General features: G+C 52.3%; 10 protein-coding genes across 10 annotated transcripts; 4 read left to right on the top strand and 6 right to left on the bottom strand.

Annotated features, from left to right (window-relative positions):
* Positions 1-296: 296 nt before the first annotated feature.
* Positions 297-2,806, top strand: P170DRAFT_438463 (CAIB/BAIF family enzyme). Its single transcript, XM_024849604.1, has 5 exons — positions 297-628; positions 695-1,123; positions 1,189-1,487; positions 1,563-2,066; positions 2,132-2,806. The coding sequence occupies exons 2-5, from the start codon at positions 742-744 to the stop codon at positions 2,675-2,677; spliced, it is 1,731 nt and encodes a 576-aa protein (XP_024702063.1). The 5' UTR covers positions 297-628; positions 695-741; the 3' UTR covers positions 2,678-2,806.
* A 246-nt stretch (positions 2,807-3,052) lies between these two features.
* On the top strand, positions 3,053-3,714 carry P170DRAFT_477630 (uncharacterized protein; the record flags this gene model as incomplete). The annotated part of the gene is made up of 3 exons (XM_024853490.1): positions 3,053-3,233; positions 3,394-3,620; positions 3,688-3,714. The coding sequence occupies 3 exons, from the start codon at positions 3,053-3,055 to the stop codon at positions 3,712-3,714; spliced, it is 435 nt and encodes a 144-aa protein (XP_024702062.1).
* A 740-nt stretch (positions 3,715-4,454) lies between these two features.
* On the bottom strand, positions 4,455-5,452 carry P170DRAFT_428049 (40S ribosomal protein eS19; the record flags this gene model as incomplete). Its single annotated transcript, XM_024847821.1, has 3 exons — positions 4,455-4,807; positions 4,900-4,963; positions 5,423-5,452. 3 exons carry the CDS (start codon positions 5,450-5,452, stop codon positions 4,455-4,457), a joined length of 447 nt encoding a protein of 148 aa, XP_024702061.1.
* A 517-nt stretch (positions 5,453-5,969) lies between these two features.
* Positions 5,970-8,234, bottom strand: P170DRAFT_448532 (RNA 5'-triphosphatase domain-containing protein; the record flags this gene model as incomplete). Its single annotated transcript, XM_024850970.1, has 2 exons — positions 5,970-7,741; positions 7,799-8,234. 2 exons carry the CDS (start codon positions 8,232-8,234, stop codon positions 5,970-5,972), a joined length of 2,208 nt encoding a protein of 735 aa, XP_024702060.1.
* A 1,142-nt stretch (positions 8,235-9,376) lies between these two features.
* Positions 9,377-11,726, bottom strand: ilv3B (putative mitochondrial dihydroxy acid dehydratase). The gene is made up of 3 exons (XM_024845817.1): positions 11,271-11,726; positions 10,973-11,186; positions 9,377-10,892 (listed from the first exon to the last, which is right to left on the bottom strand). Exons 1-3 carry the CDS (start codon positions 11,427-11,429, stop codon positions 9,439-9,441), a joined length of 1,827 nt encoding a protein of 608 aa, XP_024702059.1. The 5' UTR covers positions 11,430-11,726; the 3' UTR covers positions 9,377-9,438.
* Positions 11,727-11,880: 154 nt separating this feature from the next.
* On the bottom strand, positions 11,881-13,744 carry P170DRAFT_387650 (pex2/pex10/pex12 family protein). The gene is made up of 3 exons (XM_024845816.1): positions 13,310-13,744; positions 12,963-13,226; positions 11,881-12,907 (listed from the first exon to the last, which is right to left on the bottom strand). The coding sequence occupies exons 1-3, from the start codon at positions 13,616-13,618 to the stop codon at positions 12,026-12,028; spliced, it is 1,455 nt and encodes a 484-aa protein (XP_024702058.1). The 5' UTR covers positions 13,619-13,744; the 3' UTR covers positions 11,881-12,025.
* A 1,041-nt stretch (positions 13,745-14,785) lies between these two features.
* Positions 14,786-16,459, top strand: P170DRAFT_457242 (acid phosphatase PHOa). Its single transcript, XM_024851703.1, has 3 exons — positions 14,786-15,014; positions 15,070-15,131; positions 15,181-16,459. The coding sequence occupies exons 1-3, from the start codon at positions 14,832-14,834 to the stop codon at positions 16,277-16,279; spliced, it is 1,344 nt and encodes a 447-aa protein (XP_024702057.1). The 5' UTR covers positions 14,786-14,831; the 3' UTR covers positions 16,280-16,459.
* Positions 16,428-18,227, bottom strand: P170DRAFT_498697 (aldehyde dehydrogenase; the record flags this gene model as incomplete). Its single annotated transcript, XM_024854139.1, has 4 exons — positions 16,428-17,466; positions 17,535-17,968; positions 18,022-18,091; positions 18,171-18,227. 4 exons carry the CDS (start codon positions 18,225-18,227, stop codon positions 16,585-16,587), a joined length of 1,443 nt encoding a protein of 480 aa, XP_024702056.1. The 3' UTR covers positions 16,428-16,584.
* Positions 18,228-18,470: 243 nt separating this feature from the next.
* P170DRAFT_511437 (uncharacterized protein) lies at positions 18,471-19,298 on the bottom strand. The gene is made up of 3 exons (XM_024854892.1): positions 18,929-19,298; positions 18,725-18,869; positions 18,471-18,664 (listed from the first exon to the last, which is right to left on the bottom strand). The coding sequence occupies exons 1-3, from the start codon at positions 19,017-19,019 to the stop codon at positions 18,532-18,534; spliced, it is 369 nt and encodes a 122-aa protein (XP_024702055.1). The 5' UTR covers positions 19,020-19,298; the 3' UTR covers positions 18,471-18,531.
* Positions 19,299-19,498: 200 nt separating this feature from the next.
* On the top strand, positions 19,499-23,289 carry P170DRAFT_412015 (putative importin 11). The gene is made up of 7 exons (XM_024846919.1): positions 19,499-19,854; positions 19,918-20,018; positions 20,079-20,216; positions 20,276-21,291; positions 21,353-21,825; positions 21,878-22,066; positions 22,124-23,289. The coding sequence occupies exons 1-7, from the start codon at positions 19,690-19,692 to the stop codon at positions 23,177-23,179; spliced, it is 3,138 nt and encodes a 1,045-aa protein (XP_024702054.1). The 5' UTR covers positions 19,499-19,689; the 3' UTR covers positions 23,180-23,289.
* Positions 23,290-23,383: the final 94 nt, after the last annotated feature.

Here is a 23,383-nt window from a genome sequence, read left to right as displayed (position 1 = left end):
CCATGCTGCTCGCTTAGGGTGCCAAAACGGCCCCCCCTCAGCCTCGGGATTTCGATGCTTGTCGAGGCGCCAGTGATTGCAGAAAAGTATGCCTGTCACATTGACGCTGGGTTACTCGGAACGGTCTAGCGGGGGGTGATGTGCCTCTTGGCGTCGTCGTCGAGCGGCCCATTCACGGCATTGATGCGCTCTGTGAGATTCAGCTGAGGGGTTCTGATGGGGGCGTCGCATGCATGGAGCCCATCGAATGAAAAGGGGGACTTTTCCCAACCTCGACGGAGATGCAGCGGACGAGGGGGTCAGGAGGACGACGATGCCCTAGTCAGGTGACTGCTTAGCTCAGCCGACGTCATCCGCTTCCGATCCTATCGGCCGTCGCATCCGAAGGGATCCTCTTCGCCATCCCGCATTCTTCCTGCTTTCCACTTCTTCCGATGCCCATCGTCTCTGCGGGGTTGAGCTGCTCAATCATGCCGTGCACGCTTGCTGGTTCGCCTCTTCCGGCGGCCCAAGACGATCGGTTCCATGGCCTAGCCTGCATCCGCCCGACGGACAATCTCTCGGAATTGACCCGGGGACATGGGTGCTTTCTTTCAGCTCTCTGAAGACTCAATGGTATTTATACTTTGTCAGTCCTAACCTGTTCTGCGTTTTCTTCACATACCCTTGCTAACCACCGTGCTCAATTTGACAGAGCCGCTCATTGGGTTATCGGTTGCGCGATTATCTTCGACTGACACAATGGCTCCGAGTTCGGATGCGGGCATTGCCTACTCGCCCGTTCGAGAGGCAGGCCGAATCTTCTCCCTGCTTTTCGACCAAGCGGAGGGACTCAGCTTGCCTTCCGAGGTAGTGCAGAAGAAAGATGACGTGTCGTTCTACTCAGCTCATGATCAAATCTACTACCCGATTCCTTTCAAGGAAACGGAGACGCTGGCTGCGCTGAAGGGTGTAGAGGGGTCGGTAGCTGCTGCAATCGCAGATCTACGATATGGGTCTGCCTCGCAACAGAGGAAAGTCAAGGTCAATCTGGAACGGGCCACAGCCTTTGGTTGTCAGGCTTATATGGCGAAAGTGGATGGATTGTCGAAGTTGGACCCGGAGGTCAAGAAGAAGTTGAAAGGTAGAGTTACTGCGATTGAACTCAATTCCTTTCACCTTACATGAGTCATAAACTTACTGGTCTAGATACTGACCTGCTCGCCGCTCAATCGAATGGCTACCGTCGGATGTCTGCCAATCTTTACAAAACTAAAAACGAGGGAGAGTTCTTCCACATTCATGGCTCTCTCGAGGCCTCCACCACGTTGAATATGATCGGACTAGATGGACATCGGCCAGATCTGACGGATTACGAGGAGGTCATCAAGGTCATTGAAAGCCACGTGCAGAAGTACAGCGCGGCGGAATTGGAGACCATGAATGCGGAGAGGAGGCAAGCGGGTGTCACAGCTCTCAAACACGAAGACTTTATTACAACTCCACATGTGCGTGGTCACCAGCCCTCTCGCTTTGTCATAAAATCATCGAGGAACCTTTCATGCTGATGTATTGGACTTCAGGGACAACTCAACGTACAACAGCCTCCGTGGAAGGTATCCCGTCTCAGTGGAGACCTGCCTCCGACGCCCTTCCCCCCTAGCCGCAGCGGAAGCAACAAGAAGATCCTCGAAGGTGTCAAGGTCCTCGAACTATGCCGCATCATTGCTGGGCCTACAGTCACACGAATCTTGACCGAATACGGAGCCGACGTATTGAAAATCACCAGCCCAGATCTCTCCGATGTGCCATTCTTCCAGGTTGATGGCAACATGGGCAAGCACGCCGCTGATCTCAACCTGAAGACCGAGGAAGGACGTCGCCAATTCGAAGAATTACTAACCGATGCGGACGTTCTCGTTGATGGGTACCGCCCCGGAGCCCTTGAGAAATTAGGCTATGGCCCGAATGCGCTCGCGTCACTAGGCGAGAAGCGCGGAAAGGGATTCGTTTATGTAAACGAGAATTGCTTTGGGTATGAAGGAGAATGGGCCGGTCGCCCTGGCTGGCAACAAATCGCGGACTGCGTAAGTAGCACATATTTCCTTTTCCCGCGGGTGTCCTGGAAGGAGACTTACAGACGCTTGTATAGGTTACCGGCGTGGCGTGGGCGCAGGGACAGTTCATGGGTCATTCGACCCCAATGGTGCCTCCATTCCCCATTTCCGACTATGGCACCGGCTGCATGGGTGCCATCGCCGCCCTTACCGGTCTCTACCTCCGAGCAAAGCACGGCGGCTCCTACCACGGCAAGTCTTCGCTGATGCACTACGATCTGCTGCTCTTCGCCGTCGGCAAGTATTCCGAAGCCGTCCAAGAGAGGATGCGCGCGGCGCAGGCCCCCGAGTTTTTCCAGCTGCGTCACTGTGACAGCGTCGACCGTATCTCTTCGACGGTACTGAAGATCATGCAAACTAGATATCCCCACCTCTATCTATCTGCCGATCAGGCTGGAGATGCCGCATTGACCGAGAAGTGGCATTCCAAGGCCTACAACGCCGATATAGAAGTGGTCCGATCAGTCTGCGAGATCGACGGGGTTGACAACCAGTTCACGCGGGCCAGTCGACCGAATGGGACCGATCGACCGAGCTGGGAGGATTTCGCGACGGCCGAGGAAGACTACAGGAAGGCTTGATTGGAGCCTGATAGACTTATATACTCCGCCTACGATATCAATCCTGTAAGACTCATCTCACCTGATGTATGTGGCAGAGTCCATAACCATCGATGTAAATAGCAATTAAGAGTCCACTTTCCATTTCACCTATGCATGTGTTATCCCTAAATTAAAAAAAAGTCCACGCCACCAACCAAGAAAGACCCCGCCAAGTTCCTCATCGGATGCTGATCGGATCGCCCTCATCGGCCCGAACACGGCTACTGACATCACCGCACCCTCTATCCACCAGTTCAAAGTATACTTGAACCGATCTATTTCTACCACTTCTTTCTCTCCCAATTAAACCCCAGTACCCAAAATCTGAGCTCAATACCCCCAATTCGAGCCAAAATGTCCTACACCATCGCCTCGGACCCGTCCCTGTCGCCGCCCAACGGCCCCGCCATGATCTCTTTCATGCAGTCGTTCTACGCCACTAGCGACACGGAGTCCCGGCACGACGCCTACGTCGACAGCTTCACGGACGATGCGACGCTCATCATGGGGTCTAAGATCGCGCGGGGGTCGAGTGGTATGTCTTTTGCCCCTTTTCCCTTCTTTCCGAACATATTCAAGTACTGCTTTGAAGAATGTATATGCGGACCGTCGGACAACATATACATACATACGCAGCAACAATCAGCGCAAAAATAAGTAAATCGAACCCAAATAACTAACGGTATCAAACATAGAAGTCCTCCCCCTCCGCCACGGTCTCTGGACGCACGTCGCGTCTCGGAAGCACTTCCCGGAGCGCATCTTCTTCGGCGGCGCGAATGAGCTCATGCTCTTCGGCACGGTCAAGTACGTGCTCAAAGCGGACCCGAGTAACGAGGTGGAGGTGCCTTGGGCCGGGAGGGTCGTGTTCGATAAGACGGAGGGTGAGGCGCTGAAGATGAAGTTTTATCAGGTGTACCTGGTAGGTTTTCCCCCCTCCCTCGTTGCTTCTGGGTATATTGGAATATTGGGCTGACTTTATGGTGTAGGATCCGACGGCGCAGTCGGGGAAGTAATAGAGTGGGGTTTTTGAGGATATAGGATGGAAGTTGTGTCTTGTATGCTGTTTGGATACATCTGGCTGTGTATATATTCCTTGGTGGTTAGAGTCTGCGGAGTCTCATAAAGCATGCGCATCTTATCGATGGGTCGTTTACACTCCTATCTCGGTCTACTTGATCTACTAGATGTGTAGAGACCCTCTCACCGGTTAGGCGATCTTCATGGGAGAGATGGACTTGTACGCAGGACAATGCCTCGGTCCAGACATGATGGGATCTATTGGGGTCGTAAATTGGCGCGCGCATGTAATCTCCGGAGGATTAGGTCAAAGACTCGACTCGAGACTTCCGTCTGATCTCAAGCCTCGACGAAAACCTTGATATGAAACAGTAAAAAGAAAAATTTCATTCCTCTCTCTCCCTGGTTGATATCCCTAGTATCATCACAATGTAGCCATCCGTCCGTCCATCCGTCAACCATCCGTTGTATCCGTTTTGAACTCATCCATTGTTACTGGATCGATTTCACCCGAATTTCTGTTCCCCCCTTCTTCCTTCAATCGGTGTCGACAATTCTTCCGCTCGGGAAACGGGCTTCCAGGAAACCAAGATCCAGGAAAGCGGTCGGAGAAAGGAAACAAATCACATCATAAAAGAGTTCGAAGGAGAAGAAAAGAAGAGGCAGATCAGAGAAAAAGAGGTGGTTTGAAGAGAACATCAGGACTTTTTCATTATTTTAGAAATCGGAGACTAATTTACTCCTCGTCCGACTCCTCCTCGTCAACGGTGGTCTTGGCGATACGGTCAAGATCCCGCTGGCCGCTCTGGGTGATGCGACGGCCACCCTTGTCCTCATCGACCTCGAGGACACCGATCTTCTCGAGGGACTGCATGACCTTACGGTCGACGGAGCCGGAGGCATCAACGTGGTGGGCGGGGCGAGCGCCACGGTTCTTGGTCGAGCCGTGGATCTTGCGGAAGCGGCCGACACCGACGGTCTTGCGCATGTAGATGTGGCGGGCGACGGCGGCGGCGCGGATGTAGTACCAGTCGGCGTCCTGGGGAGGGAGCTCGTTGGAAGCGGAGGTCTTGACAGTGTCAACCCATCCTATTGTGATGCAGTTAGTGGGTGGGTTGTTCGATTCGCTAACGTCGATGCGGAGATTTCGTCCACTTGGTGGGGAGGGGGAGAAAACTAACCAGGGATGGGGAGCTTGCCCTGACGCTTCAAGAACGCAGAGTAAGCGCCAATGAACTTCTGCGCCTATAATTCACAAAACAGAAATCGTCAGCACATGTCACTCCGTGCAGTAGAGCACGGCTGTTGGATCCTAGATGCATCGAGACAGAATTTCCCCCCTCTTTCCATGGCAATCATTTCGTTCGGCATTTCCATTCCAATCTTGTGGCATCGTCTCGTGCATTCTCAGGTTGTGCCGGCTGCTGTGCTAGCCGCGTATTCCAAGTCGTAATCCCAGTCGCAAGAAGTCCCAGGTCGTTAAACATCCCGATTCAAGACATTTATATCCCAGTCATCGAAAATTATCCGAGTCCAAAGTATTGTCGCTCAAATCGTTGCGACTGCCGATCTCGTCGCTTATGGCCTCCTCTGAGTATTGCCACTGCCATGATATGCCATATTCCGGATCCATATCCCTTGTGCATGCCCATCTCGATTGCATCTGGAGCAACAGGTGATTGATAGGGACGGGTGACAACTTACGTCCACATCGCGAACGGTGACACCACCCATTTTTGCGACTTGTAACCTCGAACGGAAATCGAAGGTGTAGGGGGAGCTGAAGAGGGGGACGAGGTGTGAGGATGGGTCGTCGTTGTCGTCGTTGGGGAGTCGGTCGGTCAAGTCGAAATTTCTCGCACACGGCGAGTTCTCGGTTGCGCTGCTGTGTGGACGCTTCGCTTAGCGCTTAGCCTGTTCGGGTCTAGCCGTACCCTAACTAGTTCTGTAGTGCCTGAGGCAGCTACCGTCCTGCCGCCCATGGCCGCCTGCCGCATCGGGTGATGTTATTGGTCTTGGCATCGCAGTATTACGGCACATCCTTGAAATTTGAATACAACGCAAGTCATAATTATCAATAATAAGCTAATAATGTACAGTCTATCGCATAATGATCATAACTCGTCAATTACAAGCCCTCCCCAGCAGCCATTACACCGCACGCATCCCGCAAGCAAAATCCCAGACGCTCAGCGCCTGTCCAATAGTTCAAAAATGGGTAAAGATGAAGAGAAAATAATAGTACGAGGACTTAAAGAGTGGGCGCTCTCTTTAGTCCAATGCAATATCGCACGAAAAGTGTGTCGATAAAATGCGCATGGCGGATACCTGGCGGTCGCCGGCTTTCGAATTCGTCGATGGCTCCCTGCACGCTGAACCCGCATCGTTCAATCAGGTAGCAGACGATTAAAAACCCCGTCCGGTTGAATCCGTAATGGCAGTGAACACCGATCATAGGACGTGGAGGTTGGTTATCCTCGGACTTTTCCAGCTTTTCGGTGATCTCGTTTTGAAGTCGATCCACCAGAGCAATGAAGTCTCGAGTTTCGTCCGTAGATGGTGGAATCTTTGACACCGTAGGATGCTTGTGGTAATGGATCCCGCCCTTCTCCAACGAGGCCGGGTTGTACACCGGGTTCTCGTAGCTGATGTCGACTACAGCATAGATCCGGTCGCGGTGCTTCTCGGAGAACAACACCGGGTTGTGTTCCTCATCGACCTCTCGTAGCATCTTGAGGGCAACGAATGTGTTGGCGATGCGCTCCGACACCGGAGTCACCTTTTGCCACTTAGCCAGATTCTTGACATCCCACTTGCCCGATGTGTTCAGGTACTGCAGCTGCCAGCCCATGTTGAGTCGGTGGTCGATGTGCTGGCGAAGAAAGTCTTGAATGACCCCAGCCAGGGTGCGGTAAGTCGCACGGTCGTATAGAAGCGCATGGGAAGCTGGAGCAGGAAGAATGACCGTCTTGACAGAGCGTTTGACTTGGTTTGTCTTGGTGATGGATTGGACTTCTTTGCCATCAATTCGGGACTCGATGCCGTACTCCTCCTCGTGTGCAAGAGCAGTCTTTGAAGTTTGACCGTCCCCATTACTGGGGGCGTCGGGAACATTGTTGCTGCCTTTGACGTCTCCATCAACAACGCATTCGGTACCCTCAAAAAATTCAAGAATTTTCTTCAATTCCTCGGGTTTGGTGACTGTGTCGGATTCGCCGGCCACAAGCAAAACAGGGATTTCCACACCTGCCCAGACGTCTCTTCCTGGTAGTCCACCGACGGGATTTGAGCCATTGCGGTCGTAGGCGGGCAGCGTTCCCCAAGCCATGCGTCTCCACACAGGGGTTTTGCTCTGTTTATTGTATCGCACCTGAAGCCCCCTAGTATCGGGATCGGCATCTGCACCAACAAGTCTAGTGACGCTGGCACTAGTCAGACCACCGCGTCGGTCCCAATGACGCCAAAGATCAAAAAGAGGACCGGGAATATGGAGAAGGCGGCGAAACGAGGCAACCTCATGGGGCGACGGGGGCGAAGATCGGGGACAAACAGCAATGAGGCCAAGTATGTGCTCTTTCACTTGGGACCCTATGGATGAGGCCGAGGATGTTAACAATGCCGAGAGAGAGCAGCCCAGACTGTGGGCGATCAGGACGACCCCTTGGCTGTTCTCCTTGTCACGATGCTGATCAATGGCGGTGGCGAGTAGCTCTGCCAGCGCGTCCACAGAATATGCGTCCCAAGAGGTCGGCGCAAAGTCTGATAGTCCGCAGCCCGGTAGATCAATTCCAAAACACGGCCCGACATTAGACAAGCTTGTCAGCAGGTGATTGAACTGAGCCAAAGAACCTCCCAGTCCGTGCACGAACACCAACAAGGGGACGGATGATGGCTTCGTAGGTAATTTGTCGGTCTGTGGATGAGGGCGATACAATGTCCTTATCGATGGATAAGTCGCAACAGATGTTGTATAGGAGAGGTAGGATGAATGTTTCTTTAGGAGACCAGGGTCTGTATCATGCGCTATTGGAATGACCGATTAATATGGCGATGATAAAAAGGGGGCCAATAGACTTTTACCTTCTTCGGATTGTTCGCGACGTTGGGGGGTTACTTTCTCCTCATGGGAGGAGCGTTCTGTAACATGGCGGAGAGACCCGCTACTATCGTATTCCTCATCGTCCGATGAGGTGATGGTTCCAGCAGAGCCTTTGGAATAATCCCGGCGTAAAACGACCCGTCGCAAACGCTTTCTGGTAATCAGACGATTGGGACTCTTGCGCCGCAAGAAGGACGAAAGCATGCCGCAGCCCGCCATTGTAAGCACACAAGTAGTCAAGAACACCAATTTACCCCAATTCACGGTTCCATCCTGGTCAAAGGTTCGAGAAAGGCGAGTCAAAGAGAGAAAAACACTAGAGTCGGAGAAGGTTGCGTGTATAGAATCCCACGAACGACGGACCACGCCAAAATCCGAGGATCCGCTCAGAGGTTTGGTAACACCAGTTGAACCCATTTCGACAAGCGGCCGCGGAGGTAAGATATCCGAAATTTATACTCCGTAAAGCTACCCTAGTATGGCGGACCGGATTGCAGACTATTTTCCGTGTAGGGAATCCTTCATTCGGTCACCGATGTTCGAAGCTCCCCCCAACGTTCAGGAATCCCTGCCAGCCCGGAGAGCCGGCAAACGGGAACGACGGGGATGTTCTAGAATAAAGGCCGGGTCCTCCACGAGATGCAACGACGGCACCTCTTTGGCGGACGGACGGTCCACGATTCAATAGTGAGGCAAGGAAGCGGGTCGATCGAAGCCGTCGAACATCAGGGTGCAGATCTTGTCCAGATTATGCGACCAGAAGGCCCCGGAGGCTCTTCTGAGACACGGAGAGGTTGAGATCCGGCGTCCTCAATACGTTATTTGCGATGCTCCCGTTTGATCAACTTGAGCCAATGACCGGCAAGATTCCAACACGGTGGTCGACCAGGTGCCTGTGGGTGGCTCTGGGGCGATCTGACAGGCCCACTATTTGGTGTGAGGCCAAGAAAGGAGCGACTATAGATTATCTCTTGGAGACGGCTGCCGATGACGAATTGAGTTGATTGAAACTTGGATAGATCACATAAGAGGGAGAGCTAGGGTTTTGTTCCAGAAGAACGGGATCAACGTAAATTTAACGCTAATTTTATTGAAAGAATGGTCAGTAATAGTGCTTATACTCAGCTCACGACAAGGAGGAATAGAACAAGAGAAAGGGAGGAAAAGCGAAAGGGTTAAAAAAAGGAAAGAAAAGAAAAGAAAAAAGAGTGGAAAGAGCAGGGTTGCACGGGGTATGTCCAGGCACCATGCAGAATTAGTGGTGGAGTATTATACCTCACACACAACCTGATTGCCAGCGTCTTACTCACCTGAAGAGACCAAGCTGGGATATCGCGTAACACCACAGGAGTGACTGACTACCCACCAGGAGCGACTCCTTGCCTGATGAGCGACGGAGAGAAGAATATTACGGAGATGCGATGCAGCCTGTCACAGCCTCGGGCGCTGAACCGTGGACGATCAGCCCGCCGGTGGATGACTCATCGCCCGCCCGCCCACTCATAACGTCAGTCTGCATCCCGTGGCGTCGCGGGTGTTTTGTTTCAATCATCAGTTTGCATTAACTATACCAGCACTATTTTGATTCTCGAAACTATTGACTCGAAAACTTGAACGAACTTCAGAATAGATCCGTCATTGCGCCACTCGATGCATCGCCCACCAGTCGAGCGTACTTGGCCAATACTCCCCGTGTAACATGCGGCACCGGAGGCTTCCATTCGCGCAGTCGTTGCTGGATTTCCTCTTGTGAAACATCCATGCTGAGCTCGTTGGTCTCCGCACTGATTGTAATCACATCGCCGTCCCGGACCACAGCAATTGGTCCGGCAGCAGCGGCTTCCGGGACAATGTGGCCGACGATGAACCCATGGCTTGCTCCCGAATATCTTCCATCCGTGATCAGGGCCACGTTGGTGAGTTTGGCGCCCATTAATGCGGCACTGGCCTTGAGCTGTTCCGGCATACCCGGCCCGCCCTTGGGACCCTCGTAGCGAACGATAATGACCAAATTCTCGCCTCGGGGGATCTTCCCCTGATTCAGAGCTTCGTTGAGCTGGTGCTCCTTGTCGAACACTCGTGCCTTGCCGACAAATTTGGTGCCTTCCTTCCCGGTGATCTTCGCAACCGCTCCCCCAGGGGCTAGGTTGCCACGCAGGATTTGCAAATGACCGGTCGTCTTGATGGGGTTGTCTAGGGGGCGAATGATGACTTGATCGTCAGGCAACGAGGGGAAGGATGCCACGTTCTCAGCCAAGGTTTTGCCGGTCACGGTAGGGATGTCACCATCCAATAGGCCCGCGGCAATGAGCAACTTCTGGACCGACGGAACACCGCCGATGTCGTACAGGTCCGCCATGTAGTATTTCCCGCTCGGAGCAAGGTTCGCAATGAAGGGAATCTTGTTGCTAACTCTCTGGATGTCATCCAGAGTGAGGTCAACACCGGCGGTTCGGGCCATGGCGAGGAAATGAAGCACGCCGTTGGTGCTTCCACCCAGGGCCATTGTTATAACCAGTGCGTTTTCGAAGGATCGTTTGGTTAGCAGGTCCCGAGGCTTGATGTTTCTCTCCATACAGATCTTGATAGCGTCAGCTGTCTTTGCACATTCGCGCATCTTAGACGGAGAAGTTGCAGGCGTAGAGGAGGACCCGGGCAAGGACAGGCCCATCGACTCGATTGCCGTAGCCATGGTGTTCGCCGTAAACATGCCCCCACAGGCGCCTGCGCTGGGACAAGCATGTTTCTCGAGATCATCCATGATTTCATCCTTCGTTTTGCTTGTGTCACCACCGTCATCTGGCTGGCGGAGAGTATCGTATGCATAGGCGCCGGCCGCTTCAAAACACGAAGACACGTTGATTGGCTTCCGGAGAAGGTCGGAGTATCCGATCTGGATCGTGCCGCCGTAGATCATTATCGACGGCCGATTGTGTCTGGCCATGCCCATAACCACTCCCGGCATATTCTTATCGCATCCGGGGATTGCGATGCAAGCATCGTGATATTGGGCACAGGTGACCGTCTCGACGCTATCGGCGATAATCTCGCGCGTTTGAAGAGAAAATCTCATGCCTTTTGCGTCGTTAGCCAAGGTCGCTTTAATGCATAACACCCAGGATATAGAGGTCACACAAAGGACACAGAACACCGACCTTCACTACCCATAGTGATGGCATCTGAGACACCAATCGTATTATACTGCCATCCAATCATTCCATTGTCCGTAACCGCCTTCTTCACGGTCTTGCCCATGTCCAAAAGGTGCATATTACACGGGTTGCCCTCCCACCACACAGACGCGATGCCAACCTGAGGACTTTTGGCCATGGCATTCTGATCGGGCACGCCGGCCGCATACAGCATTGCCTGTGAGAAGAATCAGGATAATTAGCCGGTATTCCCAACTGAAGGCCCACACGACACCGAAAATGACTGAGCAGTAGTACGCACCTTAGCACCGGGGAAGTCATGACCTCGAGTGATGGTGCTCGAATATCTATTCAAAGCCGGCGTTCCGTCATCATGCTTCGCATCATCAGGAAGACTGGGAAACTGGATGTACCTGGGTTCCATCAATGTCGACGTCACCGCAGGTTTGGAAGGGTCCATAATGACAGCGACTCAATGTCAGGGTATTCAGCAGACAGACTTAAGCCAATTTCCAGGTAACAATCGCTCAGATATATATACCCAGGAATTCAAAGAGAGAAAGGGCAGATGAAGCACAAATAGCCGTGGCGGCAGTCACTGCAGAGCAACAACAATGACACGCAGTCTTGGCCCCTCATTCAGCCGAAAAATCGGAGTTGCGACGTGCCCTCCGTCGACAAACTTCGGCAAGAAGTCCGCTGCGGGGGAGCTTGAATCCCTGCGATTTGTCCTCGCCAGGGAGCGATGATATTCTGGGGACCGGGTTAGCAATCTGGACGCCGTGATTTGATGGCGGGGTCTAGCCGGGTGGGGGAGATCCATCCGGTGGAGCTCGCCGCGCTCTACGAAGTACGCAGTGCTACGTACTGCTTGATTTGTATCCCAGCAATACTAGGAACTCGCCATTTTCGGGTATATTCAAACAGAGCTGAGCTTCTAGCACTCGCTATCGGAAATTATAATGCATGAAATATAGTGAGAATGGGGGCGGCCATCTGTAGTCTGGCTACATAGCAAGGGGCCTTCAACTCGATCATCAGAGCCAATCCCATTCTTCATCTTGCCTCGTCTGTTTGGCCCTCGGGCCCATCTTCAGCGAGGTCCTTGTCGATAGTGGACCAATGATTGGACTCGCCGAGAGCTTCGTCTGAGCTCAGATCCTGCAACGGACTTGATCGTCCCATGGGATGTTCACCTCCTTTCTCAGGCTCGCCGGCATTTGCACCCACTCCGTCATCCCCGTCGTTGACAGCGAACCCGACAACCTTTCCGGAGCTTGATTGAGGCCGAGCTTCCTCGAGGACATCGCCATTCCAGGGCTTGCATTTCTTGACGATCTCCCCACAACGAAGACAGACCCAGCCTTGGCCTTCTTCGCCCTCCAACTTCTGGACCAGACACACGAAACAATACACGCAGCCACACGGAATCGTTTCGTAAGGATTGGTGATATCGGTTTGAGCTGAGCCAATGATTCCGGCCGAAGTTGACGCAGCCATCACCTCATTCTCCGTGGTAGAAGTCGGGTTATTGTCTTTATAGCAGATCGCGCAAGTCCTTTCGGGAAGAAACGCCAATTCACCCTGTTTCCGGACCTGCTCATCATCGTCATCCCCACTCGATTTGAGTGTAGATACTGTCTTGCGCCAGGCTCTAGACAACCAGCGCCTCCATCGGCTGATGCCCACAAGCGGTAGCAGAAAGAGGAGGAACTCAGTAAAAGCGTGCCACACAAGTTGCCGGTTCAGGTATTCGAACGACACTTCGCGGCTTGCCTGTGCAGAAGGAGGTGTGAGACGAATGCGAAGGATTCGGTCGACTAGTGTTCGATATCGGCCGTTGACGAGGAATACGCAGAACGAAGTAAAGGCCGCGATCGAATGTGTCGTGGAAACTAGGTCCGTCATGCGTGAAAGCACACGAACCTCTTGCGATGGCTGCTGAAGTGAGTATGGATGGAACTTAATATGCGAAGTACAGCTGAGTCCTTACCTCATCGTAGCCACCCTCCTGGTTGATCAACCAACTTTCCCATTTATCCCATGCATAGCGGCCGCCAACCGTAAGTAAGCCATACAGGGTCTTTTGCCATCTGGTCGGGGTGGAATGAACGGGGCCTTTGCTGCGGCTATCGACGTATTTTAGGTTTTGTAAAGCAGCCCCATACGAAGCATCGTGGTCCCAGATCGAAAGTTTAAACAATATGGCGCGGAGAGCAAATTGGATTTCATGAGACCAGTCCTCTCGCATTTGAGGCTGGCATTCCACGGGGTCAGTAACGAGAACACGTAGAGTTATACCGAACCCACACTCGGGGCTCGGGAGATAGGTCATCATACCCCGAAGTATTTCAAGGCCTCCCCGACCTGACCTTTGAGCAAGCCCAGTAATTCCTCGTCCAGCAGTTCGGCATCGACTTGACCGACCCGAAAGGCCGGCCTCATGCCCTCGCGGCCTTTGATCGCATTCCATAACGACAGGCCGGATTGTGGGAGACGACTCAACGGGTAAGGGAGCCGTTGAAGCGCGGGATGGTTAACTGGCGACGCCCGTTGTTGCTCCGCAAGCCTGGCGCGAGCTTCGGCCTCACGTAGACGGCGGCGTTCAAGGACCCGCTCCTGAGCAGCGGCAAAGTTTGTCGTGCTCATGGTATAATCATGGTGTTTTTCTGGGCGGAAGAGGTGTCACGAGAGCGGGAGGTCGATAATAAGGTGAGACAAATTGCGGAATGCACGAGGAGGGCCTGCCGTTGAGTCGACGTCCGTGGAGATCAGTGAAGCATGCGATAAGTCAAGGCGCCGGTCGGTTCCCCAGATTGGGACCTGCCGAGGTTGACGGGCGCCCACGTGACCCTGGCCGCGGCCGCCCGAAAGAGGAAGCCGCGATCGGCTTCTACTCTGTAGTCCAGCTGATATCTTCAGCATCACACTCTCTCGGGGCCCCTGGATCCTAGGTCCTTGGTACTGTACGGCGTCAATCGTGGTGCTCAATGAGGACTTGGCAGACAGACCATGGTGAATGTAGTAGCGGTATTATGCGCATGCGGTATGCGTACAATGAAGTTCTTTCGCCGCGTACGAGCATCACCACCATGAAATATGTACATTCGACTCTCAAGGCACTTAAGGCACTGCACGAAAGCCTGTGTCCAACTACTTCGTTGTTGACGAGTTCAAAACCGGCGTTTAGTCACGAAGGTATGTACATCCCTGATCGCCGTGCTACTGTCAGGTGTGGAAGGGTTACACCGGTGGCCGCACTTTCCCCTCCATTTGTCCAGCCTCTCGCGTCGGCCACCCCCGGCACGTGCAGGCCTGGTCGCGACCAAGCATTTGCCCAGCCCGCTCTTCTTCGCTCCTCCCCGCCACTACTCCCCATTCCAACTCCCCATTCCGAACTCCCTCGTACCTTCACGGCCTGCGCTTTCTGAATGGCTCCCAGCTTATTTGGTCATGGAAGGAAGGAAAGCAAGCTTCGGGAATGCGGACTCATCTTTCTGTGCCACGGAACGACTGCCTATCATTACTGTCTTTCATTCTAGCCCTTTTATCTAGCTCTTGTTTGCTTCGACCCCTAGGGCAAGCAATCGTCGAATGAGATCTTTTATTCTGGCCGCGTGATTTTGCATCCTAGGAATACAAAGGTACAAACCTCTGCTTCCTCTTCGTAGTGGATACTACCTTGGGGTCCGATTCCCGGTCTTTTCCATCTTGTCTCGTGCACATGGCACATGGTCCCAGGAAATAGAATCCTTGCCACTTTGACGTATAAAGACTCGTCTTCCCCTCGCTGCCCTTTCCCCTACTCGCCCCATTCTCGCATCAGTACGGCGATCGCCTGGGAAGAAAAGCTCGAGTCGAAATGAAGTCCGTCGTTACAGCACTTCTTGCGGCTTCTGTGGCCTACGCGCGGACTGGAACCGAGAAGAAACCGTCGCAGTCGGAGATTGAAGCTGCTGCTGCTTCTACCGAGCCGCACTCCCCGGTTTCCAATGTGAAAGGTCTCGCATTTGATCGTTTCGTTCAAGTGTGGCTCGAAAACATCGTACGTGACACGCCGCAGTTCGTGCGACCCAGTTACTAACGTAAGTGGTTTAAAGGATTACGAGGATGCCGAGGAAGACGAAAACAAGCAATGGCTTGCTTCGCAGGGAATCACCCTGTAATATTATTCCCCCACGCCTGTGAATTCAACTCTTAACCCATAATAGGACCAACTTCTATGCCACTACGCATCCGTCCGAGCCGAACTACTGTGCTGCCGCCGGAGGTGACACGTTCGGCATGGACAATGACGATTACAATCAAATCCCTTCGAATGTGTCGACGATTGCCGATCTTCTTGACACGAAACAGATTGCTTGGGGCGAATATCAAGAGCACATGCCTTATCCTGGGTTCCAGGGAAACGACTACAAAAACCAAGAAACGAAGGCCAATGACTATGTGCGCAAGCACAATCCTTTAGTCTTGTACGACTCGGTCACCGAGAACAGCACTCGTTTGCGTCAAATCAAGAACTTCACTCACTTTGACGATGATCTTGAGAACAAGAAGCTGCCCCAATGGGCTTTTGTGACCCCCAACATGACGAACGATGCGCATGATACCAACATTACCTTTGCCGCCAAGTGGGAGCGTAACTGGATGACACCCCTTCTCAAAAATTCCTATTTTATGGATAACACTCTGGTTCTGTTGACCTTCGATGAAGACAATACGTATACAAAAGGCAACAGAATCTTTAGTATTCTTCTGGGTGGTGCCATCCCGGACAACCTCAAGGGTACCAAGGACGATACGTTCTACACTCACTATTCGGTCATCGCAACTATGTCCGCCAACTGGGGTCTGCCATCTCTTGGCCGCTGGGACTGCGGCGCTAATCTGCTTGAGATCGTGGCAAATAAAACCGGCTATGTTAATTATAACGTTGACACTACACACCTTCACCTCAATGAAACATATCCCGGCCCGATGTCTAACGGTGATTACTCTGAATATTCACCGGAGTGGCCCATCCCCTTAACAGAGGGAGAATGTTCTGCTGGCCACGGAATTCTTGATATTGTCAAGGAAACCTACAAGGGCACCAAGCCTACCTTCAACTATACGAGTCCTTTCCCTTACGATACCAAGAGTGGCTACAATGAAGACGTGACAGCGACCAGGAAGGCATCTCTCAATGGAAGATCCTCGGCCATTTCCGCTTCCCCCGAATCTACTGCCAATGCCGGCAGTTCACTGACATTGCCGCTTATTGGATCGGCCACTGGAATCTTCATGGAGTTTGTACTAGGACAATTCTAGGGTATGAACATGGAAGGAATCCTGTACATATGCGCTACGTGAGAAGGAGTAAATAAGCCCCAATGACTACGCAAATCATGGGACATGCCATGTTTTACTATTCCAGTTGCACGGCCTGAAATCTTATCCAAAATTGACTTCACAAAGTTGGCCATTCGGCTACGCCAGTCTCATTCTCAGTTACCGACTACCGGGGGTTGATGATCCTCAAATTTCTCCATTGAGGCTATGTACATATAACCTTTTCCCCAAGATACTAAAGCTTCTTGGTAACTGCGGCCCAAATTACACACCCTATGAGTTCGTCATGCGCCCATCTTGATCAATATGGTCTTCGTCTCGAGATAACTGTACAAACCATGCATAAACCCTTCCCGACCAAGGCCACTCATCTTAAAGCCTCCAAACGGCATATCATTAGCGATGCTGGGGCTCGTGCAGTTGATACCAAAGGTACCGGCCTCAAGCAACTTAGAAAAGCGCACGGCACGATCGAGATTCCTGGTGAAGACGGAAACATACAGGCCGAATTCTATATTACTAGCCTTTTCGATGGCCTCTGCCTCCGTTGAGAACGTATTTATCACCACAACAGGGCCGAATATCTCCTCTTTCATGATCTGCGAATCATTTTCAAAGACGGTTGGCTTGATGAAGAGGCCATCTCTACCGTCTCCACCCATAGTGAGCTTACCGTCCTTCTCTCCAACGGCAAGGAAAGTCTTCACTCGATCATATTGGATCTTGTCCACCTGCGGTCCATGGGATATGCTCGGATCCAGGGGATTTCCGAGGTTTGCGGCAGCGCTGAAGTTCTCCTTGAAGAGCGTTCGGAATTTCTCGGCGACAGACTCCTGGACATAGATGCGCGAGTTCGCCATGCAAGACTGCCCGCTCATAAGTTGGATGCTGAATTGGGTCTGCTGAGCCGCGCTTTCCAGGTCTGCGTCCTCGAATACGATGGCGGGAGATTTGCCACCTAGTTCCAAGTGGACGGTCTTCATGTTGGACATGGCTGCCGCGGCCTGGATTTTCTGGCCGGTGCGCGTCGACCCCGTGAAGCTGAGGCAACGCACATCCATGTGGGATGCCAGCGTGCTCCCGGCTGGGGACCCGAAGCCGGATATCACATTGATCACGCCTGGAGGGAAACCGGCCTTTACGGCCAGTTTGGCTGCGAAGGCCGACTAGCCAAACGAAGAAGCCTTTGTCAGTGATACCCCAGGTGAGAAGCATGAGTTCAGATAAGACTCACAGTCAGCGGTGCTTTTTCGCTGCTTTTCAAAACCACTGTGTTACCAGCTGCCAGCGCTGGGGCAAGCTTTAAGGCAAAAAATCCTATTGGGATATTCCACGGAATGATACATGCTACCACACCGTAGTGCTGCTTCACGGTGAGGTTGAGATTGCCAGGAGTGTTTAAGCTGGAAGAACCTTGGACGTTCCACCCGGCTTCAGCGAAATAAGAGAAATAACCCTCGGCTATTTTTGCATCGAAGTAGCTCGATACGGGCTTTCCCGTCGATATAGATTCTAAGCGAGCCAGCTCAGGCTGCGATTCCCGAATCAACTCTGCCATTTTACGCAGATGAACGCCTCTTTCAGCCGGAGAAAGGTCTCGCCAGGTAGGAAACGCGGCTTTGGCCGCTGCGACGGCCTTGTTCACATCTTGCTCTCCGGCTTCGTGGACTATAGAAGGTGGTCAGGCCCTGTCAAGTGCTATAATGGCGGTGTAGCTTTACCTTGTGGGACGATCTCCTGCGTATACGGATTGATCAAGTTGAAAACCTTTCCATCGGCACCTGGTTGGAACTATAGGCCCCAAGGTATCCAGAGTAAGTCGCCGGATGATGATAGCAAAACCAAGGGGAGGGGGAAGTATAGTTCATACCTCATTGTTGATGAAGAGTCTGGTCTCAATTGGCCCGGGACTATCGGCTTGAGCCATGTTGGTGTGGGTTTAAATAACCTAGACATGGTATACTCTGTAAAAGACTTTGAAAAAGGGTTTAAGCGTAGGGGCGAGCAGCACAAGTGCATCCTATATGTGCAAGGTGGTGGGTCCATACTTTGGGGGGCTGCTTTATACACCAGTACGGAGTACGAAATAAGTACTGATATTCTATACAGTTCCGAAGACTGAACCGGAATAACAAAGGAACACTTCCGAGAATGCTGATATTACTATATACTCATAACATGCTTTCTCTTGCGCTTCATAACAAACATTACAATACATTATACATCAGATTTTAGGACGCGATACCCTCACGCTTCATATCCTGAAGGTTCAGCGTGTCCTGGTCCCCAGGACGACGCTCAGACTGGATCTTCACTTTGTCCTCGGGTCCGCCCTTGCCTTCGTACTCCCCAGCCTGGGCCAGCCTGGTTATGAATTAGAATGGAATTGTATGACATTGAGGAACCGACAAGAAAAAAACTCACCGGCCGCGGTCGTCACGGGTACCACCCTCGTCCTCGGGAATAGGCTTGCGGTTGCTTCCGGTAGCACCAGCAGCTCTTCCGGTCTTAACGTCAGTGCGTTGCTCGAACTTCTTGTCGACCATCTCGTTGACACCAGACTCCAGGGCTGCTGTGCGTTAGAGAATTACTCGTGCGAATATACCGCGTCAAAAGGTGGCAACATACTGGAGTCACTCTTAGGGCCAAGGCCCTGTTTGGCCTGGTAGCTGTTGAGGTCCTGCTCAGCGCGAGCAGCCAAATGCATCTTGTCGGACATTTTTAAGAGGATTTATGTGGAAAGTAAATGGGAAACTTGAGAATGGAGGTGATAATGTATTCAAGATGTAGAGAGTTGGAGAGTGTGTTTATCTCTGAACAGGTAGCAGGTCACTGCACTTTAAATACGTTGACAGCATCTCTGCTGGGCGTTCTTTGGAGCATTGCATCAGACAACATCATAGCAGTTGACAACATCATAGGCATGTAATTTGCCTGCATCGGGCAGAATCTGAGATCGAATACCCACCCGCAAGCGATGTTCTGGAATCGAACCTGGCATGGCAAGATCTGAAGTTCTGGAAATGATATCATCGACATGGAGCATTCCAAGGGTCCCTGCAAGCCCTAACTGGGCAGCCCGATGGGGACTAGTCTCCGGGGTCCAGCCCTAGGGTTCTGCCGGAGCGGAACAGCTCTTTCCCGATACATCCCGCCGCGGGCGGGGAGCGGACAATGAAGGTACAAACAAGCTAACGACTGAGGCGGTCTTCCTGCTGGCCCAGCTCGTTCCCCCTTGACGATCGATTTGCCCTCGACAGCAAGACGGGGCTTCAAAGACCCGGCATTTATTTGCATACCGAGTATTGGGAAGTCTTTGGGGTTCCTGTCTTCGCCGACATTGGCTTGAGTGTCAATCTCCATACTATCCATCTCCTGCGTCCTTCATCATGGCTCACGTCGTTGAGCTTCCGGGCGAGTCAAACCCATTGACGCAGCACAATGTCCTCAGTGCTCTGGTCCTGGCTGCTAGTTCAACGCAGCAGCAGGTCCAGACCGGGACTAAGCAGCTCCAGCATTGGGAGAAGCAGGAACAGTATCATTCCTACCTTCAGGTATTTTAAAGCCATCTTCCATATCTCTTCTCGGATTCATTGCTAATGGATTGTCTATGGTAGGATGTTTTCCTGGATCATTCTGTGCCCGCCGAAGTTCGATACATGTCCATTATCCAATTGAAGAACGGCATCGACAAATATTGGCGAAAGACCGCGACAAAGTAGGTGTGCTCGAAAGCTTTCGGTTTTCCATCCTCGGAGGTAAACTAATTCACAAAAAGTGCCATTAAGAAGGAGGAAAAGGACCACATAAAGACCAGGGCTCTCCACGCTGGTCTCGTCGAGCCCGCTCCTCTCTTAGCCCTTCACAATGCGTTGATGATCGCTAAAATCATGCGTTACGAATTTCCTCATGACTGGTATGTCTTAGCTTCATGCACCTTTGTGTCGCGGAGTCCTGTCTAACAGCTTGATCCAGGCCCGATGGAATCTCCTCGCTCATTACCTTCCTCCGCTCCTCAACCCAGCCCGGCGCCAACCCGATACAGTTGCCACGAACCCTGGTCATAATCCTCCAGATAATAAAGGAGCTATCAACAGCTAAGATGCTTAGGACGAGGGCAAACCTCCAGTCTGTTGCTCCGGAAATATTCCATCTCCTGGGTGGCATATACGTGGATAAAGTAAATACGTGGGCTACTTCTTTGGAACAAGGCGGTGCGGACGAGGGATCGTTGCTAGAAGCGATAGAGCAAAGTCTTGTCTGTCTCAAGGTCATTCGGCGTCTGGTTATTGCTGGATTCGAGCACCCCAGTCGAGACAATGATGTCCGCCAATTCTGGGTACTGACTCACTCTCATTTCAGTAGATTTTTGGGGTTCATTAATGGATCCGTCAGTATCCCCGAATCGGTGCACAGGGCAACCGAAAAACACCTGTTGCAGCTTTCCAAACTTCATGTTGAGATGGCCAAAGACCGGCCTGCATCCTTTGCCCTGCTTCCGGACAGCATTGCTCTTGTGCAATCTTATTGGACATTGGTGGCCAAACTAGGCGAGAACTATGACCAACTAGGGGCCGGTGGTGAACCGGAAGGAAAGTCGCTGATGGAAAAGACAGGCCTCAGGGCTTTGCTGTTGATAAGAGCCTGCTCGAAAATGGCGTTCAACCCAGCCCAGACCTTCAAGTACCAAACCCCGCAAGACAAAGAGGAGAAAAAGGCTTCTGTCGAGCTCGTCAAATCGCAACTCTTTACGCACGACTTTGTGGTCATTGTTATGGAACTGCTTGTCACGCAATTCTTCCGGTTTAGGAAAAACGACTTTCAAGAATGGGAGGAAGACCCCGAGGAATGGGAGAGAAAAGAGGAGGATATCTCTGACGCCTGGGAGTTCTCTATCCGATCGTGTTCCGAAAAGCTCTTCCTCGACCTGGTGATCCATTTCAAGGATCTGCTCATTCCCCGACTTCTAAGTGTGTTTTACTCATTTGCAAGTAAGTATCACGCCTCGTGGTTTGTTTTGGAGGTTCGATGTTAACGAAACGCCCACCACAGGCCTTGAAAAGCGCGATGTATTGTTGAAGGATTCTTTATACTCAGCCATTGGATTGGCCGCCGCAAGTTTGGAACAGCACTTAGACTTCAATGATTTCTTGCAGACGACGCTCGTTCCGGAAGTCCAGCTGCAGGAGCAGGGCTATAACGTCCTTCGGAGAAGAATCGCAATCTTGCTGGGCCAATGGGTTCCTGTCAAACCGAGCGAACTGAACAAAGATGCGATTTACCAGATCTTCCAGCATTTGCTCAACAAGGAAGACCCGCTAAATGATCTAGTTGTTCGGATCACTGCTGGTCGACAGCTCAAAAGCGTGCTTGATCCTTTCGAGTTCTCCCCTGCTGGGTTCATGCCATATGCGCCGTCCGTGCTCCAGAACTTGATGTCTCTAGTACAAGAGGTAGAGCTCTCGGAGATCAAGATGGGTCTTTTGGACACAGTCCGCACTGCGGTGGTAAAGATGGAAGATCATGTATGTTTCCAATGGCTTGCAGTCGACAGTGAAGATGCTAATACTCTCCCAGATTGCCCCCTTCTCCGATCAAATTCTCGCCTTGTTGCCTCCACTATGGGAGGAATCCGGCGAGGAGCATTTGATGAAGCAGGCCATTCTTACTCTTCTTTCTTCTCTGATACACTCTCTCAAACAAGAGTCCGCCAGATATCACTCGCTCATTCTTCCTCTCATCCAGAATTCGGTCGAACCAGGCTCTGTATGTCGCGCTCCTCCCCTATCATCGGGTATCTCAGTCTTGCTGACTAGCTTCTAGGAAACCATCGTGTATCTTCTAGACGAGGCTTTGGAATTATGGTCTGCCATTCTGATGCAGACTCCCACTCCCGCGTCTCCTGAAATACTCGGCCTTATTCCTGCTCTTTTCCCTATCCTCGAAGCGGCGACGGACAGTGCCCCTCAGGCACTCCAGATCGCCGAGTCTTACATCTTCCTCGCACCCCAGGAAATACTGAGCGATCGCATTCGTCTTCCCCTGCTCGCCTCCTTTGAAGCCCTGTTGAAATCTACCACCAAGCAGCGCCTTGGTATCGTGCCACGTCTCGTGGAACTCATGATCCGCGGCGCCGAAGCCGTGGACGGCGGAAGCGAAAACACCTACAATGTCATAACCCGCTCGCTGCTCGACAGCTCTTTTCTACCCGCGCTCCTGGAGGGCCTCTACTCCGCCCACGAGGCCAGTCAAACCACCGGACCAAACCGGAAACAGAGCTCCGTCTACGGCGTAGTCGAAACAGATTACCTCTCTGTCCTCGCTCGCCTGGCCCTGGCCCACCCCAAGATCTTCGCCTCGGCCGTGTCAACCGCCACCGGGACGTCCGACGAGCAAGCCCTCACCTGGATCCTAACCGAGTGGTTCTTCCACTACGACAACATCGGCAGCACGAACCAAAAGAAGCTCCACGCGCTTGCCCTCACTCAGCTCCTCACCCTCAACGGGCCCGACTCCCAGCCCCCCGCCTACATCCTCACCCATCTCCAATCCTACATGAACATCTGGACCGACATCATCACCGAACTCGCCGAGGGGGCCGAAGGCGACCCCAACGACCCGCGCAGCGGCGATCATCTGATCTACTGGAACAACGCGGAGACAGGTACCTCCGAGGAGCACGAGGCGCCGGAGAACATCCGTCGGCGCGAGTGGGATAACGCCGACATCCTGCACAAGATCAACATCCGCGACTTTGTTCGCGAGCGCCTCCGCTCCCTGATCGTCGGATGTGGTGGAGAACAACGGTTCCAGGAGGAATGGCTGCTCAATGTCGACCGGGAGGTGGTTGCTGCATTTGGGGCTTTGGGTCTGTTTTGATTGCACACTTACTGCCTTGTGTTTTACTTTCTGTTATAAGTTTATACCACATCTCCTATCTACACATATACTCTATGCATGTGCGGGGTTTTATCCTATTTTGTTGGCGGGTTTTCAGTTAAGTCTTCCTAGTTTAAAGGAGGTGTTAGGATATGTTAGAAATCAAATCAATTCCACTACATGATATCGAGTTTTTGGAGATCA

Source organism: Aspergillus steynii (genome assembly GCF_002849105.1).
Source record: "Aspergillus steynii IBT 23096 chromosome Unknown P170scaffold_6, whole genome shotgun sequence".
NCBI classification, from domain to species: Eukaryota; Fungi; Ascomycota; class Eurotiomycetes; order Eurotiales; family Aspergillaceae; genus Aspergillus; species Aspergillus steynii.
Note: the sequence above shows the minus strand (reverse complement) of the source record. Positions and strands in the feature narration are given on the sequence as shown.

Excerpts from the sequence above, each read along its gene's own strand:
- P170DRAFT_438463 (XM_024849604.1), top strand. The coding sequence starts at position 742 with ATGGCTCCGAGTTCGGATGCGGGCATTGCCTACTCGCCCGTTCGAGAG. Across the intron at positions 1,124-1,188 it reads GGTCAAGAAGAAGTTGAAAG|ATACTGACCTGCTCGCCGCT; the intron begins GTAGAGTTACTG and ends TTACTGGTCTAG. Across the intron at positions 2,067-2,131 it reads GGCAACAAATCGCGGACTGC|GTTACCGGCGTGGCGTGGGC; the intron begins GTAAGTAGCACA and ends ACGCTTGTATAG.
- ilv3B (XM_024845817.1), bottom strand. The coding sequence starts at position 11,429 with ATGGACCCTTCCAAACCTGCGGTGACGTCGACATTGATGGAACCCAGG. Across the intron at positions 11,187-11,270 it reads ATGACTTCCCCGGTGCTAAG|GCAATGCTGTATGCGGCCGG; the intron begins GTGCGTACTACT and ends TTCTTCTCACAG. Across the intron at positions 10,893-10,972 it reads CATCACTATGGGTAGTGAAG|GCATGAGATTTTCTCTTCAA; the intron begins GTCGGTGTTCTG and ends ACGACGCAAAAG.
- P170DRAFT_387650 (XM_024845816.1), bottom strand. The coding sequence starts at position 13,618 with ATGAGCACGACAAACTTTGCCGCTGCTCAGGAGCGGGTCCTTGAACGC. Across the intron at positions 13,227-13,309 it reads AGGCCTTGAAATACTTCGGG|CCTCAAATGCGAGAGGACTG; the intron begins GTATGATGACCT and ends GTGGAATGCCAG. Across the intron at positions 12,908-12,962 it reads AGGAGGGTGGCTACGATGAG|CCATCGCAAGAGGTTCGTGT; the intron begins GTAAGGACTCAG and ends TCACTTCAGCAG.
- P170DRAFT_457242 (XM_024851703.1), top strand. The coding sequence starts at position 14,832 with ATGAAGTCCGTCGTTACAGCACTTCTTGCGGCTTCTGTGGCCTACGCG. Across the intron at positions 15,015-15,069 it reads AAGTGTGGCTCGAAAACATC|GATTACGAGGATGCCGAGGA; the intron begins GTACGTGACACG and ends AGTGGTTTAAAG. Across the intron at positions 15,132-15,180 it reads GCTTCGCAGGGAATCACCCT|GACCAACTTCTATGCCACTA; the intron begins GTAATATTATTC and ends AACCCATAATAG.
- P170DRAFT_511437 (XM_024854892.1), bottom strand. The coding sequence starts at position 19,019 with ATGTCCGACAAGATGCATTTGGCTGCTCGCGCTGAGCAGGACCTCAAC. Across the intron at positions 18,870-18,928 it reads TGGCCCTAAGAGTGACTCCA|CCCTGGAGTCTGGTGTCAAC; the intron begins GTATGTTGCCAC and ends AACGCACAGCAG. Across the intron at positions 18,665-18,724 it reads ACCCGTGACGACCGCGGCCG|GCTGGCCCAGGCTGGGGAGT; the intron begins GTGAGTTTTTTT and ends ATTCATAACCAG.
- P170DRAFT_412015 (XM_024846919.1), top strand. The coding sequence starts at position 19,690 with ATGGCTCACGTCGTTGAGCTTCCGGGCGAGTCAAACCCATTGACGCAG. Across the intron at positions 19,855-19,917 it reads AGTATCATTCCTACCTTCAG|GATGTTTTCCTGGATCATTC; the intron begins GTATTTTAAAGC and ends TGTCTATGGTAG. Across the intron at positions 21,292-21,352 it reads TGTGTTTTACTCATTTGCAA|GCCTTGAAAAGCGCGATGTA; the intron begins GTAAGTATCACG and ends CGCCCACCACAG.